Source organism: Canis lupus, chromosome 16, assembly GCF_048164855.1.
Source record: "Canis lupus baileyi chromosome 16, mCanLup2.hap1, whole genome shotgun sequence".
NCBI lineage: Eukaryota > Metazoa > Chordata > Mammalia > Carnivora > Canidae > Canis > Canis lupus.
The window spans coordinates 42,612,746-42,628,246 of record NC_132853.1 but is presented as its reverse complement, the minus strand read 5'-3'; the positions used below and the strand labels follow the sequence as shown (position 1 = coordinate 42,628,246).

The window sequence follows — 15,501 nt, the reverse complement described above, 5'->3', positions numbered from 1 at the left end:
AAAGAGCTAATGTAAGGTCAGGCTACATTAATAGAAGCAGAGCATAAGGATGGTAGGAAGTGGCCAGTCAGCACACGACTGGAGGGTTTTTGTTCTTTTTAAGAAAGAAGTTGACATGCTGGAATTTGTGAGAAGGGAAACGGGCTCCCACCAATACCTCTACCCACTTCTGTACATCTGTGCTATTTGCCTTCCCTCCTGCTCTTATGAATGATTTGTCTATCTGCTAGAAACTAGGTCCTGTCTCTTCTCACCTGCACAAGACATTCACCCTAGCAGTTCTCCCCTCTCCTGTATCCATTTTCCCTTTACTAGATCATCCCCATCAGCATACAGACACACTGATCCCATTTCCCCCTTCCTATTGCTCTCCTTCCCTGTGCAGCACACTTCAAAAACAGTTTTTTTTTTTTTTTTTTAATTTTTTTTTTTTTTAATTTATTTATTTATGATAGGCACACAGTGAGAGAGAGAGAGGCAGAGACACAGGCAGAGGGAGAAGCAGGCTCCATGCACCGGGAGCCCGATGTGGGATTCGATCCCGGGTCTCCAGGATCGCGCCCTGGGCCAAAGGCAGGCGCCAAACCGCTGCGCCACCCAGGGATCCCCAAAAACAGTTTTTGATACTTGCCTCCCACTTTCTCTCAAACTAATTTCTGTCCTCTGCCTCTTCTGTTCTGTCCCCTGCTCATCAGTGACTTCTGTCCCAGACACTGTCCTCATTTCACTTGACCTCATCTGACCTGATCACACTCTCTTTCAAATCCCCTCTTCCATTGGTTTCTATGGAACTCTCTGGTTTTCCTTCTCCTCACTGGCCATCCCTTCTCCATCTTTGCTGCTGGTTCCTCCCCATCTCCTTGACCTCTAAATGTCAACAGACCCCAAGGCTCCTTTCCTCACACCTCTTCTCTTAGTAGGCTCACTCCCTGGCAGTCTCATCCACTCTATTAAATCCATTCTGTTCACTGAGGGCTTTCACATTTCTGTGCTGTTCTTCCCATCCTGGCTTCCTTGCTAATCTTGGCCCAGATCCTTTGCATTTGTTGTTCCAGCCAATTAGAATACTCTTCCTTAGCCACTTGAAGAACTTTCTCTCTTCCTTCAGACTTTTCCTCAAATGTCATCACCTCTTCCCCCCCCCCCCCCCATTGCTATATTATTAATACTGGAGAAGTACCTGGCACATAGTAAGTGTCCAATAAGTATTTGTTGAAGGGCACTGGGTGGCTCAGTCAGCTAGCTAAGCTCTGACTCTTGTTTTGGCTCAGGTCATGATCTCTGGGTCATGAGATTGAGCCCCGTGTTAGGCTTCACATGGAGTTGGCTTTAGACTCTCTCTCCCTCTGCCCCTTCCCCTGCTCACTTGCACTTTCTATTTCTAAAATAAATAAATAGGGCAGCCCGGATGGCTCAGCGGTTTAGCGCTGCCTTCAGCCCAGGGCCTGATCCTGGAGACCCAACTTAGGCTTAAGTCCTACGTCAGGCTCCCTGCGTGGAGCCTGCTTTTCCCTCTGCCTGTGTCTCTGCCTCTCTCTGTGTCTCTCATGAATAAATAAATAAATCTTTTTTAAAAAATGCTTTTATCATCCCAGAAAGAAACCCTGTACCCCCTAACCATTGCCGTGCAATTCTCCCATTCCCCCAGCCCTAGGCAACCACTAGTCTACTTTCTATCTCCATAGACTTCCCTATTCTAGATATTTCATCTAAACAGAATTATACAACATGTGGCCTTTTGTGTCAGGCTTCTTCACTTGCTATCATATTTTCAAGGTTCGTCTATATTGTAGCAGGTATAAATACTTCATTTTATTGCCCAATATTATTCCATTGTCTAGATATACCACATTTTATTTATCTAGTCCTCAGTTGATTGACATTTGGATTGTCTCCACTTTTTGACCATTATATATAATGCTTCTATGAACATCTGTTTATAAGTTTTTGTGTAATACAGATTTTCATTTGTTTGGGCATATATTAGCGAAATTGTTGAGTTGTATGATAACTCTGTGGTTAACATTTTGTAGAACTACCAAACTGTTGTCCAGAGTGGCTGCCCCATTTTACATTCCCACCAGCAGTGTCTGAGGGTTTCAGTTTCTCCACATCTTCACCAACACCTGTTATTTATGTGTCACAAAGGTGACACATAACTGTTCTTTTTCAAAAACAGTTCTAGGGGAATGCCTGGGTGACTCAGCAGTTGAGCGCCTCCCTTCAGCCCAGGGCATGATCCGAAAGTCCCGGGATCAAGTCCTACATTGGGTTCCCTTCATGGAGCCTGCTTCTCTGTCTGCCTGTGTCTCTGCCTCTCTCTCTATGTCTCTCTCATGAATAAATTAATAAAATGTTTTAAAAACAAAAACAGTTCTAAAAGGTATGGACTTGTTCCCAGTTTCTACCTCTGGTTTCTGACTTCTGCCCTTGAAGAAAGTTATTTTTCCCCTTAAAAGGGTGTGCTGTGATAAGCCATTTGTTTTTTCCAATCTCAATCCACTTGTGGTCCGGTGGCCCACGTTTAAAAAGGGGCCAACTTGGGATCCCTGGGTGGCGCAGCGGTTTGGCGCCTGCCTTTGGCCCAGGGCGCGATCCTGGAGACCCGGGATCGAATCCCACGTCGGGCTCCCGGTGCATGGAGCCTGCTTCTCCTTCTGCCTATGTCTCTGCCTCTCTCTCTCTCTCTCTCTCTCTCTCTCTCTCTCTCTCTCTGTGTGACTATCATAAATAAATAAAAAAATTTAAAAAAAATAAAAATAAAAAAAATAAAAAGGGGCCAACTTGATACAGGAGAGCCATCGGTAGCCATGGCTTACTGTGAAAGATCATGCAAGAACAGGACCTGTCCTGCTGATTCCTTGGCACAGAACTCAAAATAAGAAGCTGTCAAGCCCAGGGATTCATTGCTGTTAACTTGTATAATGTAGACAGTCACTGAAAAGGAAGGATATACACCTCTCCTGACCTCCTCCCCTCTCTTGCTCTTAGATGGACGATGACGATGATGACGATGATGTAGGAGATCATGATGAGGACCACCCTGGGATGGAGGTGGTGCTGCATGAGGACAAGAAGTACTACCCCACAGCTGAGGAGGTGTATGGCCCCGAGGTAGAGACCATTGTTCAGGAGGAAGACACCCAGCCTCTCACCGGTAAGTCAGGAGGCACTGGGTTGGGAGAGGTGAGATGGATCCTAGAAAACTTCAGTTCATAGCTGTCGGCAGTGTTGAAAGTTCAGTAAATGAATTGATTGGCTTCTCTCTACTATTTTCAGGTACTGTTTCTGGATTGAGATTCCTTCCACCCTGTTTTAATATTCAGTATAACTCTTAGCTTGTTACTAAGCAAATGGGAGTTACTTCCTTATTTACTGAATATCTATTTAGGTGCTTAAAGATTATTTTTGTTTGTTTTATTTTGGTTTTTTTGGTTCTTGTTTTTTATGTAGGCTCCATGCCCAGTGTGGAACCCGGTGTGGAGCTTTAGCTCACAATCCTGAAATCAAAACCTGAGCTGAGATCAAGAGTTAGATGCTATATGTTGGCAAATCAAACTTCAATAAAAACAAAAAACAAAAAAAGAGTTAGATGCTTAACTAAGTGCACCACCTAGGTGCCCCAACTTAAAGACTTTTTTTAAGGTCTCCCTCTGGTGTTACCTGTTTTTCCATCCAAATAATCCCAGCTCCTTTAACCAGTCTTCATAGTGCTGATTTTCCACTTCTTTAATCCTTTTCATTGATCTTCTGGGAAGTGGTTAGATTTTATAAATGCAAGGAGAGGTTTTGAACTGACATTGACCTCAGCCTATATCCAGTCCCTCTCCCCTCCTGCCACAAAATGAAGTCCAAACCCTTTAGTCCACAGTTTGAGATCCTTCACTGTCTTGTGCCAGACAGCATTCTCAGAACTTATCTCAATGTATGAGTGATCCTTGATTATAACAAATTGATGTCACATATCATACATTCTGAAAGCTCAGTCTAGGGGTGCCTGTGTGACTCAGTCGGTTGAATGTCTGACTCTTGGTTTTGGGTCAAGTCATGATCTCAGGGTCATGAGCTCAAGCCCTGTGTGAGGCTCTGTGCTCAGTGGGGAGTCTCTTGAGATGTTTTCTCTCCCTCTTACTCTGTTCTCCCCCCCACCCCCCCGTGCTCGTCCGCGTGCTCTCTCTCTTAAATAAATAAATCTTATTTTAAAAAAAATGAAAGCTCCGTCTAATGGAATGGGGCTCTGCATTTTTATGTTTCATGCCAACCTGTACATCACTCCTTTTTTTCTCCCCTAGAACCTATTATTAAGCCAGTGAAAACCAAGAAATTCACTCTGATGGAGCAGACGTTACCTGTCACGGTGTATGAAATGGAGTAAGTTATAAGGTCTCAGTGTGGGTTCATTTTTCTGTGGAGGTAGGAGGTAGTTTATGGTTGAAGTACCTAGTAAATTGTAAAAGTAAAAATCCTCTCCTACAATTTGCCAGAATTTTCCTTGAGCATACATGTTTGCTGGAATGTGTAGAGTCCATCTTAACTTTTCTCCTGCCTCTCCTTCAGATCTCAGCCTTTTCTCTTCCAATTCTTTAGTTGGGTATTAGAAGCTGGCCTTTGAGACAGAACTGGGGATTGTAATCATCAATGTTGGGGCAACCAGAGCCTATTTTGACTTGGTGAGAATGCTGTTTGGGGAATATAACAACTCTTTATTATGGAAAGGAAATATTCTACATGTGTAGAGTACTTTAGATTCTTTGTACTGCAGACTTTCTGAAAATATTTTCATTGATGAAATGCACTTGTAAGGTCCTCATATATTGAAGTGCTTAGAACTCATTTATTAGATAATGAAACTTTTCTTTGTTTTAAACATGTTGAAATCTACTGTGTCTAAAAGAGTGGGATCCGGGCAGCCCGGGTGGCTCAGCGGTTTAGCGCCACCTTCAGTCCAGGGTCTGATCCTGGAGACCCAGGATCGAGTCCCACGTCTGGCTCCCTGCATGGAGCCTGCTTCTCCTTCTACCTGTCTGTGTGTGTGTGTGTGTCTCATGAATAAATAAATAAAATCTATTAAAAAAAAAAAAAAGAGGGTTCCGGGGTGGCTCAGCGGTTTGACGCCTGCCTTTGGCCCAGGGTGTGATCCTGGAGACCTGAGATCGAGTCCCACATTGGGCTCCTGGCATGGGGCCTGCTTCTCCCCCTGCCTGCCTCTGTCTGTCTCTCTTTGTTTTGAAGAATGAATGAATGAATGAATGAATGAAATTAAAAAAAATAAAAGAGTGGGATCCCTTCTGAAATGGTCAGCCCACCTACCAACATTCAGCCATTTTTGAAACAACTTTTCAATTATCTTTAGAACTTGCTTCAGATTCCTGTGTGTTCTCAGTGGTGGTTTTTAAAATCTCCAATCTTTTAAAGTGGGCTTGATATTTCAAAGAGTCAAAGTCCTCTGAATTAATGTGGTAAGCAAGAAAGTGCCGTTCTGATCAAGATGGAACTCCTCAGCATCATTAATGAGATGGAGTTTTCTCAAAAGTTTTGTTAACTAGCTCTAAGGGCAATTTCTTTCTTTCTTTTTTTTTTCTTTCTAAGGGCAATTTCAAAGGAGAAGCTGGGGTGCCTGAGTAGCTCAGTCGGTTAAGCGTCTGACTCTTGATTTCAGCTTGGTTCACAGTCTCAGGGTCATGGGGATTGGGCCCCACATCAGGCTCTGCACTCAGCCTGGAGTCTGCTTGTCTCTTTCCCCCTGCATCCCCCTCCCCTCTCTGCTCGCTCATGCTTGCTCTCTCTCGCTCTCTCTCTAAAATAAATTTTAGGGATGCCTAGGTGGCTTAGCAGTTGAGCGCCCGCCTTTAGCTCAGGGCATGATCCCACGGTCCCGGGTTCAAGTCTCACATCGGGCTCCTTGCATGGAGCCTGCTTCTCCCTCTGCCAGTGTCTCTGTCTCTCCGTGTCTCTCATGAATAAATAAAATATTTTTTAAAAAATTTATTTTTAATCTTTAAAAAAATAAAAGAGAAACTCTCAAAGTGATTTTAAATCCCCTTTGCATCAATGAAATAAATATGTGGTATCTAATCTGAGGATTTTGAAAGGGACAGTGCTGGTGTATGTGCGTGCATGTGTCCTTATATTTGGTTTTGCCTTTCTTGCTTACTTTTGAAATCTCATGATTTTGCTCTTGAAACCCATTTCATGGGTTGTGTCATGTCATGGATAAGTCTGTTCCATTTCCAGAGCCAAACCCATATAGATGTAGAAATTCACATCTGCCTCTGAGCATTCTCCAGTTGGTCTGAAAATTGTTCCCGACAAAATTCATGAAACACTTTTGTACCACTTCCCATTTGGAAGCTTTTGCCAAAGTCCCTTTTCTCTTTTCCTTTCTCCTTTCAGCTTCTTGGCAGATCTGATGGATAATTCAGAGCTCATCAGAAATGTAACCCTCTGTGGCCATCTCCACCATGGCAAGGTGAGAGAACTTTCAGCTACTTGGAACACGATTTCTCTTAGTTTCTGCTCATTTATTCAGGCCTCAGAGTCACAGTTGGGGTTTGAGGCCATCATGATGGACCTCTGATAATGGGGGACCTCCATGCTTAGTGTGAAACTGTGCTATGAAATTCTAGCTTTTCCTGAACAGTGGATGGAGCCTGTTTCTAAGCCACTTGCAGCCTTGTGTCTACATCTGTACAGAAGAGGAGAAATTGAGCCTTACTCTCATTTTATAAGTTTTCATTTCCTGGGGGAATGCTTGTCCAAGAAAGATTTCATCTTTCATTTGAAGATAATCCTATGGCTTCAGTGGCTTCAGTATTAATCCCTTGCTGTCCCATAATCCTCCTTGCTCTCCTCTTCCTCTCTTTATCCCTAAATTAGGTGGTGTTTTGGGCACTGAGGGAAGGGTAGAGTAGATTTTCCTTTGTGCTTGGCACATCTTAACCTTCTCTTCTCTTTCAGACGTGTTTCGTAGATTGTTTAATAGAGCAGACTCACCCGGAAATCAGGAAGCGCTATGACCAAGATGTAAGTAGAAATTCTGTGGAAGGTTTAGGATGAACCATTCAGAATATACAGGGGTGTCGCTCTCCTTCCCCTTCCTTCCCACTCTCATTATAAATAATGACGCCTACAAAGCGCTGCTTTATAATTGTAATCTCTATTCATAGCCTTAAAGAAAGTAATTTTAACTTTCTTAGGAGACTAGAGAATATTAACCTGCAGTATTTTTGGATGATCTGTTCTGCACTTGGGATCTTTCCTCTGTTCTGATATATCCTGACTTTTATAGCCTATTCTTTCCTGTCATGGTATTAATAGCCTACTCTATAAATATAATACAATTGGACCTTGTTGTTTTCTGTGATAAATTTAAATGCCTGTGAATGAGGCCAAATGTGGCTGCAGGTCTCAGCGCAATAAATGTTCCACGTCTGCTAGATTGAGTGTTTTGACGTGTGGGGGGTTCCATAAAGGCTGGATGTGTCTCCCTTTACTACTCTAGGATTCAGTGCATTTGATAGAATTTAGCTCTCTCCAGCCATACCTGGTCCTCAGGGACCACCCTGACCCCCTCCTACCCAACCCCCCTCCAAAAAAAAAAACATCCATCCGGGAGCATTTTCTATCTGAGAGGGCCTTGGTTTTTCTGTAGGATACCCTTCTGTCTTCCATCTAACCTCCTGAGACAGAAACCCTTGGGTTGGGAGCTGGTGGGGGAAAGTGATTGATGGTTTGTATGGGAGAGGAGTCTGGAGTCAGGTGGTAACAGCACTTCATTTTTTTTTTTTTTTCCAGCTATGTTACACTGACATCCTCTTCACAGAGCAGGAGGTAAGTGTGCCTGGGGAAATCTAACTGCTGCTCACACCAAACCCAGCAGGAGTTTTTCAGGGAATGTGGGGGAGCCTTTATGCTAACACTTTGCTGTGTACCACACCCCTCTCTCATTGCCACCTCACACCTCTTTATCTTGCTGCTTCTCCCAGTCATCCCCTGATCTAGTACTTGAAAGAGAGCAGGGCAGGCAAGCCACAGAGTAGGGGGAGGACCTTCCTGCTGTTGACTGGATTTAATTTGGCCCAGTAGGGCAAATGCTAAGAGGTGATGTCTAAATTTATGCTGTAAGTGGGGCACCTGGGTGGCTCAGTTGGTTAAGTGTCTGCCTTCAGCTTAAGTCATGATCCCAGGGTCCTAGGATTGAGCCCTGAGTCAGGATTCCGGCTCAGCGTGGAGTCTGCTTCTGCCTTTCCCTTTGCCCTTTCCCCCTGCTCATGCTCTCTCTCTCAGATAAATAAATAAAATCTTAAAAAACAATTTACACTGTAAGTTATACCGAAACTCAACAGAATTTTTTAGATGACATCATCCTTAAAATCTAGAAGATGATTCTATCTATATGATGATCTCTTTCCTGGGAGTAGTTTTTCTTTGAGAGTAGGTTCCTTTGTCTTTGTGCTTCTCTTCTGTGTAAAGCAGTGAGCATACATCGCTGTCTCGTTCCAGCTGGTGGGTTTTTTTTTTTTCCTATCTGGATCTTTCCCCTACTCCCTGACCCCTGTCTTTCCTCTCTCCTTTATTTCTACCTCTTTTTCTTAAATAACCGCCTGGAGAGCTCAAGTTTTTAAGTGTGGTTTACTAAATGAAATTTGAACAGTGCAGGCTTATGACGAGTAATCAACATTTTATCTATTGTGTTTTAATATGTTCAGCTACAGTTTTTGTTATAACTTTTTTAAGTCGGCTCCACCCCCAGCATGGAGCTCAGAGTGGGGCTTGAACTTAGAACCTGAGATCAAGGACAGCCCAGGTGGCTCAGTGGTTTAGTACCGCCTTCAGCCCAGGGTGTGATCCTGGAGACCCGGGATTGAGTCCCACGTCAGGTTCCCTGCATGGAGCCTGCTTCTCCCTCTGGCTGTGCCTCTCCTCTCTCTGTGTCTCTCATGAATAATAAAATCTTTAAATTAAAAAAAAAAAAAATCCTGAGATCAAGAGTTGAATGTTTAACCAACTGAGCCACCCAAGTGCCCTAGCTTTTTCTCTATAGATTTTTTTAAAAGTAATCTCCATCCATCAATATGGTACTCAAACTCAAACCCCAAGGTAAAGAGTCTCATGTTCTACTAAGCCAGCTAAGAGTCCTTCTTATTATAGCTTGTGTGTGTGTGTGTGTGTGTGTGTGTACACTTTTTGTTTTTCAAGGTTTAATTAAGAATTCCTACAATAGATCGCCTGGGTGGCTCAGTGGTTGAGTGGCAGAGGGAAAAGCAGGGAACCCCCACACGGGACTCGATCCCAGGACCCTGGAATCACACCCCGAGCCAGAATCAGACACTCAACCGCTGAGCCACCCAAGCATCCCGATGCTTTAGTTATTATTTTTGTTGGCGGTGTATAAAGATGGGATAGTAGGGCACTGGATTCACTGTTAGGTTAATCCTACTTTATTTGCTTGCTCATTTTTATTTTTGTTTTTTTAGTATTTGAACCAAACTCTTGCAAAAATGATGTTTAACACCAGTAGATTTCGTCTTCAAGGGTCATTCTGGTTAGAGGTCTAGATAAAAATCATACTCAAGGAGAGACATCAATGTAACTTACTAGCAATAGGCAAGCTCCAAGAGCAGAAGGAAGCCCTCTTGCATAGGAAGAAGTCTTGACCATTCTGTCTTTGTGACTTTCAGAGAGGTGTTGGCATCAAAAGCACTCCTGTGACGGTGGTCTTGCCAGATACCAAAGGAAAATCTTACCTCTTCAATATCATGGACACTCCGGGTAGGATGTTCCTTTTATTATCTGGACCTTTCCCTCTTTGTTTTTTGTGTTCTCACTCTTTCCAGAACAGAACAGCGTTTCATTGTTGTGTTTACATTCCCTTCACTTCTTCTTTCATTGAGATAATTTCCGTTTTCCACAGTCTCCTTTGCTTCTGCCTAATTAATTAGCAGGCATTGTGCACCAGGCTTTCTATTTTGTTCCCCTCTTTGCTCTTCTCTAAAATACTTAAATATGGGGGAATTTCATTCATTTACTCATTTCAGCCTGTGTCAGGCCCCATCCTAGGCACTTGGTAACAAGGGTGAGTCAGACATGCCCCTGGCCTCAGGCATTCTTAGTCTTTTGAAGGAGGCCATGGGGTTTACACACAAACTAATGACATAAAGGTCATCATAGGAGCAGCATAAACCTTGTGCTGTAGCTGACTCTGTCTTCATCTTACGGAAAGGACCCACTCAGGGCAGAGTTTTAAATAGAAAAATTGGAGTTTTGACACATGGACCTTCTCACCTTCAGGTGCCCAGTGCCTTGGAACATCTCAGCCCCTGTCTACCACCAGCAGCACCTTGCCAGGAATTGTCTCCCATGCACCAGGCCCTTCTTGCCCATTCTGCCTCTGAATTGTCCTGTGCCCCACAGAACTCTGCTTATTGCTGTTGAGACCAAGCTGAAGTGTGAATGTTGATATGTTATGCCCTCCCAGGGCATCCAGAACACTTCATTCTTTTTATGTTTGGGGACTTAGCGTATGAAAGTTTAATCCAAGCATGTGACTAACTGATGGAATTTTATATACCTACAGGGAGCTGTAGGGAAAGAGAAAGGGCGTTTTGGGGGGTTTGCATGCTTAGCAGCATTCCCTTAGACCACCTACAAGTTAATTGTGCTTCATCCTGGTATCGTGCAGGTAGTGACTTACTTGGTATTTGTTTTACAGGCCACGTGAATTTTTCTGATGAAGTCACAGCTGGCTTGCGCATCTCAGATGGAGTTGTCCTTTTCATCGATGCTGCTGAGGGCGTGAGTCTGCTTCTACTCTCTTATGACCCCTCCTCCCTGATAGGTTGCCCCACTCAGTGCCAAGAGCAGAGTGAGCTGGGAGTCAGAGAAGATTAAAGTCTGTGGGATTTTCTTTTCTTTTTTTTTTTAAAGATTCTATCCAGGGGACACCCGGGTGGCTCAGCGGTTTAGCGCCTGCCTTCAGCCCAGGGCATGATCCTGGAGTCCCAGGATCGAGTCCTGTGTCAGGCTCCTTGCTTGGAGCCTGCTTCTCCCTCTGCCTGTGTCTTTGCCTCTCTCTCTCTCTCTCTCTGTGTCTCTCATGAATAAATAAATAAAATCTTAAAAATAAATAAATAAGTAAATAAAGATTCTGTCCACCCATTAATGAGAGACACAGAAAGAGAGAGGCAGGGCAGAGCAAGAAGCAGGCTCCATGCAGGGAATCTGATGTGGGACTCGATCCCAGAACTTCAGGGTCACGCCCTGAGCCAAAGGCAGACCCCCAACTGGTGAGCTACCCAACTGTCCCAAGTCTGTGGGATTAAGGCTCATATTTGTTCTGATATTAAGGCAGAATATAAAGTTTAAAATGAGTCCTCAGTATGAGTCCCTCCCTCACTTTTGCCCATTGAAGCTCAAAGTGATAGGACTCAAAATAAATGACAAATGTAATTAAAAGAGAAGAAGGAGAGTATATTCATGTAAATGGATTTTAAATGTTAATGAATTTTTCTAAACTGGAGAGATTGAAGTTAAAAAGTCCAAAGTGTCTTTAAATATTTCCAAATTGAAAGATAATTTCGCTAACTTCATTCATGTTGTCATTGGTGAGATAGCCAAAAGAGGGAGCCAGAGTTGCTTTTTCTTTTTTTCCCCTAATTGACTTCATTTGGGAATAATTTCAAATTTATTGAAAAGTTGCAAAAACGATACAAGGAGTACACTACCATCTGCTTTGTGATTCTCTGTACACATACTCACACGTGTGTGTATTTTCCCCTTGAATTGTCTGAAAGTGGAATACTTCCGCAGGTTAGCAAAGAAAAGGACATTCACTTACATGACCAAAATACAGTTAACAAAATCAGGGCATTTAACATTGATACAGTATTGTTGTGTGAATCTTTTTCTCTAGACCTTATTGAATTTCACTAACTGTCCCAGTAATATCCTTTATAGGATTATTTTTTTTCCCGGTCAAGGATGCTGCCTAGCATTTAGTCCTCATGTCTCCTTAGCCTCTTTTTTTTTTTTTTAAGATTTTTATTTATTCATTAGAGACACACACAGAGAGAGAGAGACAGAGACACAGGCAGAGGGAGAAGCAGGCTCCACACAGGGAGCCTGATGCAGGACCTGATCCCGGGTCTCCAGGATCATGCCCTGGGCTGAAGGTGGCACTAAACCGCAAGCCACTGGGGCTGCCCTCTCCTTAGCCTCTTAATTGGAACCATTCTGTAGCCTTTCCTGGTCCTTTATGATGGCATTTTTGAAGAGCATAAGCTATATTTGTTTTGTAGAATGTCTCTCCATTTGGGTTTGTTGAATGTTTACTGATGATTACATTCAGGTTATTATTATTATTATTATTATTATTTTAAGATTTCACTTATTTATTTGACAGAATGCACACCCACAAGCAGGGGAAGTGGCAGGCAGAGGGAGAGGGCGAAGTAGACTCCATGCTAAGCAGGGAGCCCCGTGTAGGGCTGGGATCATGACCTGAGCCAAAGGCAGATGCTGAACTAACTGAGCCCCCCAGGTATCCCTTTCCACATTATTTTTGGCAGGAATGCTGCATAAATGTAGTTGTGTGTTCTTAGTCCATTGCATCAGGAGGCCCATGGTGTCACCTTATTCCATTACTGGTGATACTAATTTTGATCGGTTGGTTGGGGTGGGTTTGCCAGATTTTCCTACTGTAAAGTTACTGTTTTTCTCTTAGTGGTACATATGGAGCTATACTTTGAGCCTATATATACATTCTCTTTTCCAAACTTTGCAGGTTAGTTTTATCATTTATTACTTTTTTAAAAAAGATTTATTCATTTCAGAAAGAGAGAAAAAGCAAATGCGTGTGAGCAGGGGAAGGGCAGAGGGAAAAAATCCCAAGCAGACTTTCCACTGAGCTCAGAGCCTGACAAGGGTTCAGTTCCACAACCCCTGAGATTGTGACATGAGCTGAAACCAAGGGTTAGACACTTAACTGACCAATGTAAATGCTACACCCAACATGGGGCTCAAACTCACAACCCAGAGATCAATAGTCACACTTCACCAGCTGAGCCAGCCAGGCACCTCAAGTTTTATCCTTCATTGGTCATTCCAGGTTTATTTTTGTAGTAGTTGCAAAAGTTGATTTCTCTAACTCTTATTCCTTCTATATTTTTTGGTTGGAATTCTGTTGTAAGGAAGGACTTTCTCTTCTCCCTCGTTTGCTTAGTTCTTATCGGTATGGGTACATGGATTTTTATTTCAGTGGGTTATAATCCATTGCCATCTTTCTGATACTCTAGCTACCCCAAGATTTGGTTAAGTAGAGCTCCTTCAGGTTGGCTTCTTTGTCCTTTTGACATGTCCTATCTTTTTTCAAGTACTTCCTTCTCTTACACACAAAAAAAATGTTCTAGACTCATTTTGTGCATTCTCTGCCCTAATCCTGGAATCAGCTGTTTCTTCAAAGAATTGTGGCTGCTTGTAGTGGGGACTGGTATATAGAAACAAAGGTCAGGATGTATTCACTGCTTTAGGGTCCAATACTTGTAGACCCTTTCACTGAACACAGTACCTACCCCCACATATCTGTAACTATTTCTACACATGTATATGAAACATGATTATCAAGAGTAAAGAACTCATTTGTATGTCAATATTGATATCCACATTTCATTAAGCACCACAGGTGCTTCCTAGCTTTCCTCCACTCCTTCTCTAGAACCGAGAAACCTGGCTCCCAGCATCACCAGTGTGTTTATTCATTTCTCAGTCCTGCCAGGTGCCCTCTTCACATTCCTGAATCACCCTTTGGGCAGAGATACCCTCTGCTTCCACCCAACAATCTCTTTCCCCAGGTCCTCTTTTCCTCATACTTCATATTTTCATATAGTACCCTCTTTGACTTTGCTCTGAACTTTTCTGCCCTTTTTGCTCTGATCACCACCTCTGGGTCTTGTGTCTCTCAGGTAATGCTGAACACTGAGCGGCTGATCAAGCACGCAGTGCAGGAGAGGCTGGCGGTCACTGTGTGCATCAACAAGATTGACCGGCTGATCCTGGAGCTGAAGCTGCCTCCAACTGATGCTTATTACAAGCTGCGTCACATCGTAGATGAGGTCAATGGATTAATAAGGTATAGGACCCCAGGAGTTGATTTCCTGTCCTAAGGAACTCTGTTTTTTACCTTGAACTCCTTTGGAGGGCAAATCTGATTTCCTAGAGTGAGTAATGAGCTTTTTAGACAAGGCTAAGGGTGCTTTCCAGGGCCCTTCAGGCTTTGAGGGGCCTCACTGATCCTGTGCCTTAACCAGCTATGCAACTTAAGACACATCTTCATTTCTGCATTGTTCTAGAATTGTTCTCACTTTCACCTCATACCAAGTTGTGAACCTGGGCAAGCGACTTAAGCTCCTAGAACCTCGGCTTCTGCCTTTGTGAAAAGAGAATATGATTAGATTTGTCTAATGGGTTGTAGCAAGTAATTAGATAGGGGTGCCTGGGTGACTCAGTTGGTTAGTGCCTCCCATTCAGATTGTGATTCCAGGGTCCTGAGATCAAGCCCCACATCTGCTCCCCCTGCTTATACTCTCTGGTGCTCTCATTGTTTCTCTCTCAAATAAATAAAATCTTAAAAAAAAAGAAAAAGAAAAAAGAAAGGAAGGAGGGAAGGAAGGAAAGAAAGGAAGAAAGAGAAAGAAAGAAAGAAAGAAAGAAAGAAAGAAAGAAAGAAAGAAAGAAAGAAAGAAAGAAAGAAAGAAATTAGATAGATATTTGATATAACATGCTTAGCACAGTGTTTAGCATATAGTACCTGCCTGGTGAATCATGTTAGTTGCTGTTACCTTCTTTTTTTTTTTTTTTTTTTTTTTTTTTTTTAAGGTTTTTATTTATCTATTCATGAGAGGCACACATAAAGAGAGAGAGAGGCAGAGACACAGGCAGAGGGAGAAGCAGGCTCCATGCAGGGAGCCTGATGTGGGACTCGATCTCGGGTCTCCAGGATCAGGCCCTGGGGTGAAGGCAGTGCTAAAATGCTGAGCCACCTGGGCTGCTCTGCTGTTAACTTCTAAATGCAGACTCAATAATTGAAACTATTGGCTTTTGTTTCTGTGGACATAGCTGCTTTTCAGCAAGATGCATCTTGTGTTTATATTAATAACTTTTAGTGATGACTGGGAGACCTTAGAATACAGTATTAAGATGACTTGGAAGAATAGATTAAATATATCCCAACGACAGTCTTATCTGCAGGCTGACAAATGGACTGGATGACTTCTTGAGGCCCCTCAAAGGGCCACTGAGAGGCTGTCCTATTGAAAGAGCACCTCTCCAGTTAAGGACTGAGGATAGTATCCCCATGGCCAGAGTCAGATTTACCTTCGGGAGCATCCTCAGGGTGTGGCCCTAATTCTTTTTTTTTTTTTTTTTTTTTTAGATTTTATTATTTATTTATTCATGACAGACACAGAGAGAGAGAGAGAGGCAGAGACACAGACAGAGGGAGAAGCC

At 43.0% G+C, this 15,501-nt stretch overlaps 1 protein-coding gene across 3 annotated transcripts in view; it reads left to right on the top strand.

Moving 5' to 3' along the window:
* Positions 1 to 15,501, top strand: part of EFTUD2 (elongation factor Tu GTP binding domain containing 2) — a 46,103-nt gene that overhangs the window by 9,854 nt on the left and 20,748 nt on the right. For all 3 annotated transcript variants that reach the window (XM_072780896.1, XM_072780898.1, XM_072780899.1), the window contains exons 3-10: positions 2,992 to 3,157; positions 4,293 to 4,371; positions 6,394 to 6,469; positions 6,958 to 7,023; positions 7,795 to 7,830; positions 9,681 to 9,771; positions 10,712 to 10,794; positions 13,959 to 14,125. In XM_072780896.1, coding sequence (XP_072636997.1) covers positions 2,992 to 3,157; positions 4,293 to 4,371; positions 6,394 to 6,469; positions 6,958 to 7,023; positions 7,795 to 7,830; positions 9,681 to 9,771; positions 10,712 to 10,794; positions 13,959 to 14,125 — 764 coding nt within the window. The remainder of the gene's footprint in view (positions 1 to 2,991; positions 3,158 to 4,292; positions 4,372 to 6,393; positions 6,470 to 6,957; positions 7,024 to 7,794; positions 7,831 to 9,680; positions 9,772 to 10,711; positions 10,795 to 13,958; positions 14,126 to 15,501) is intronic.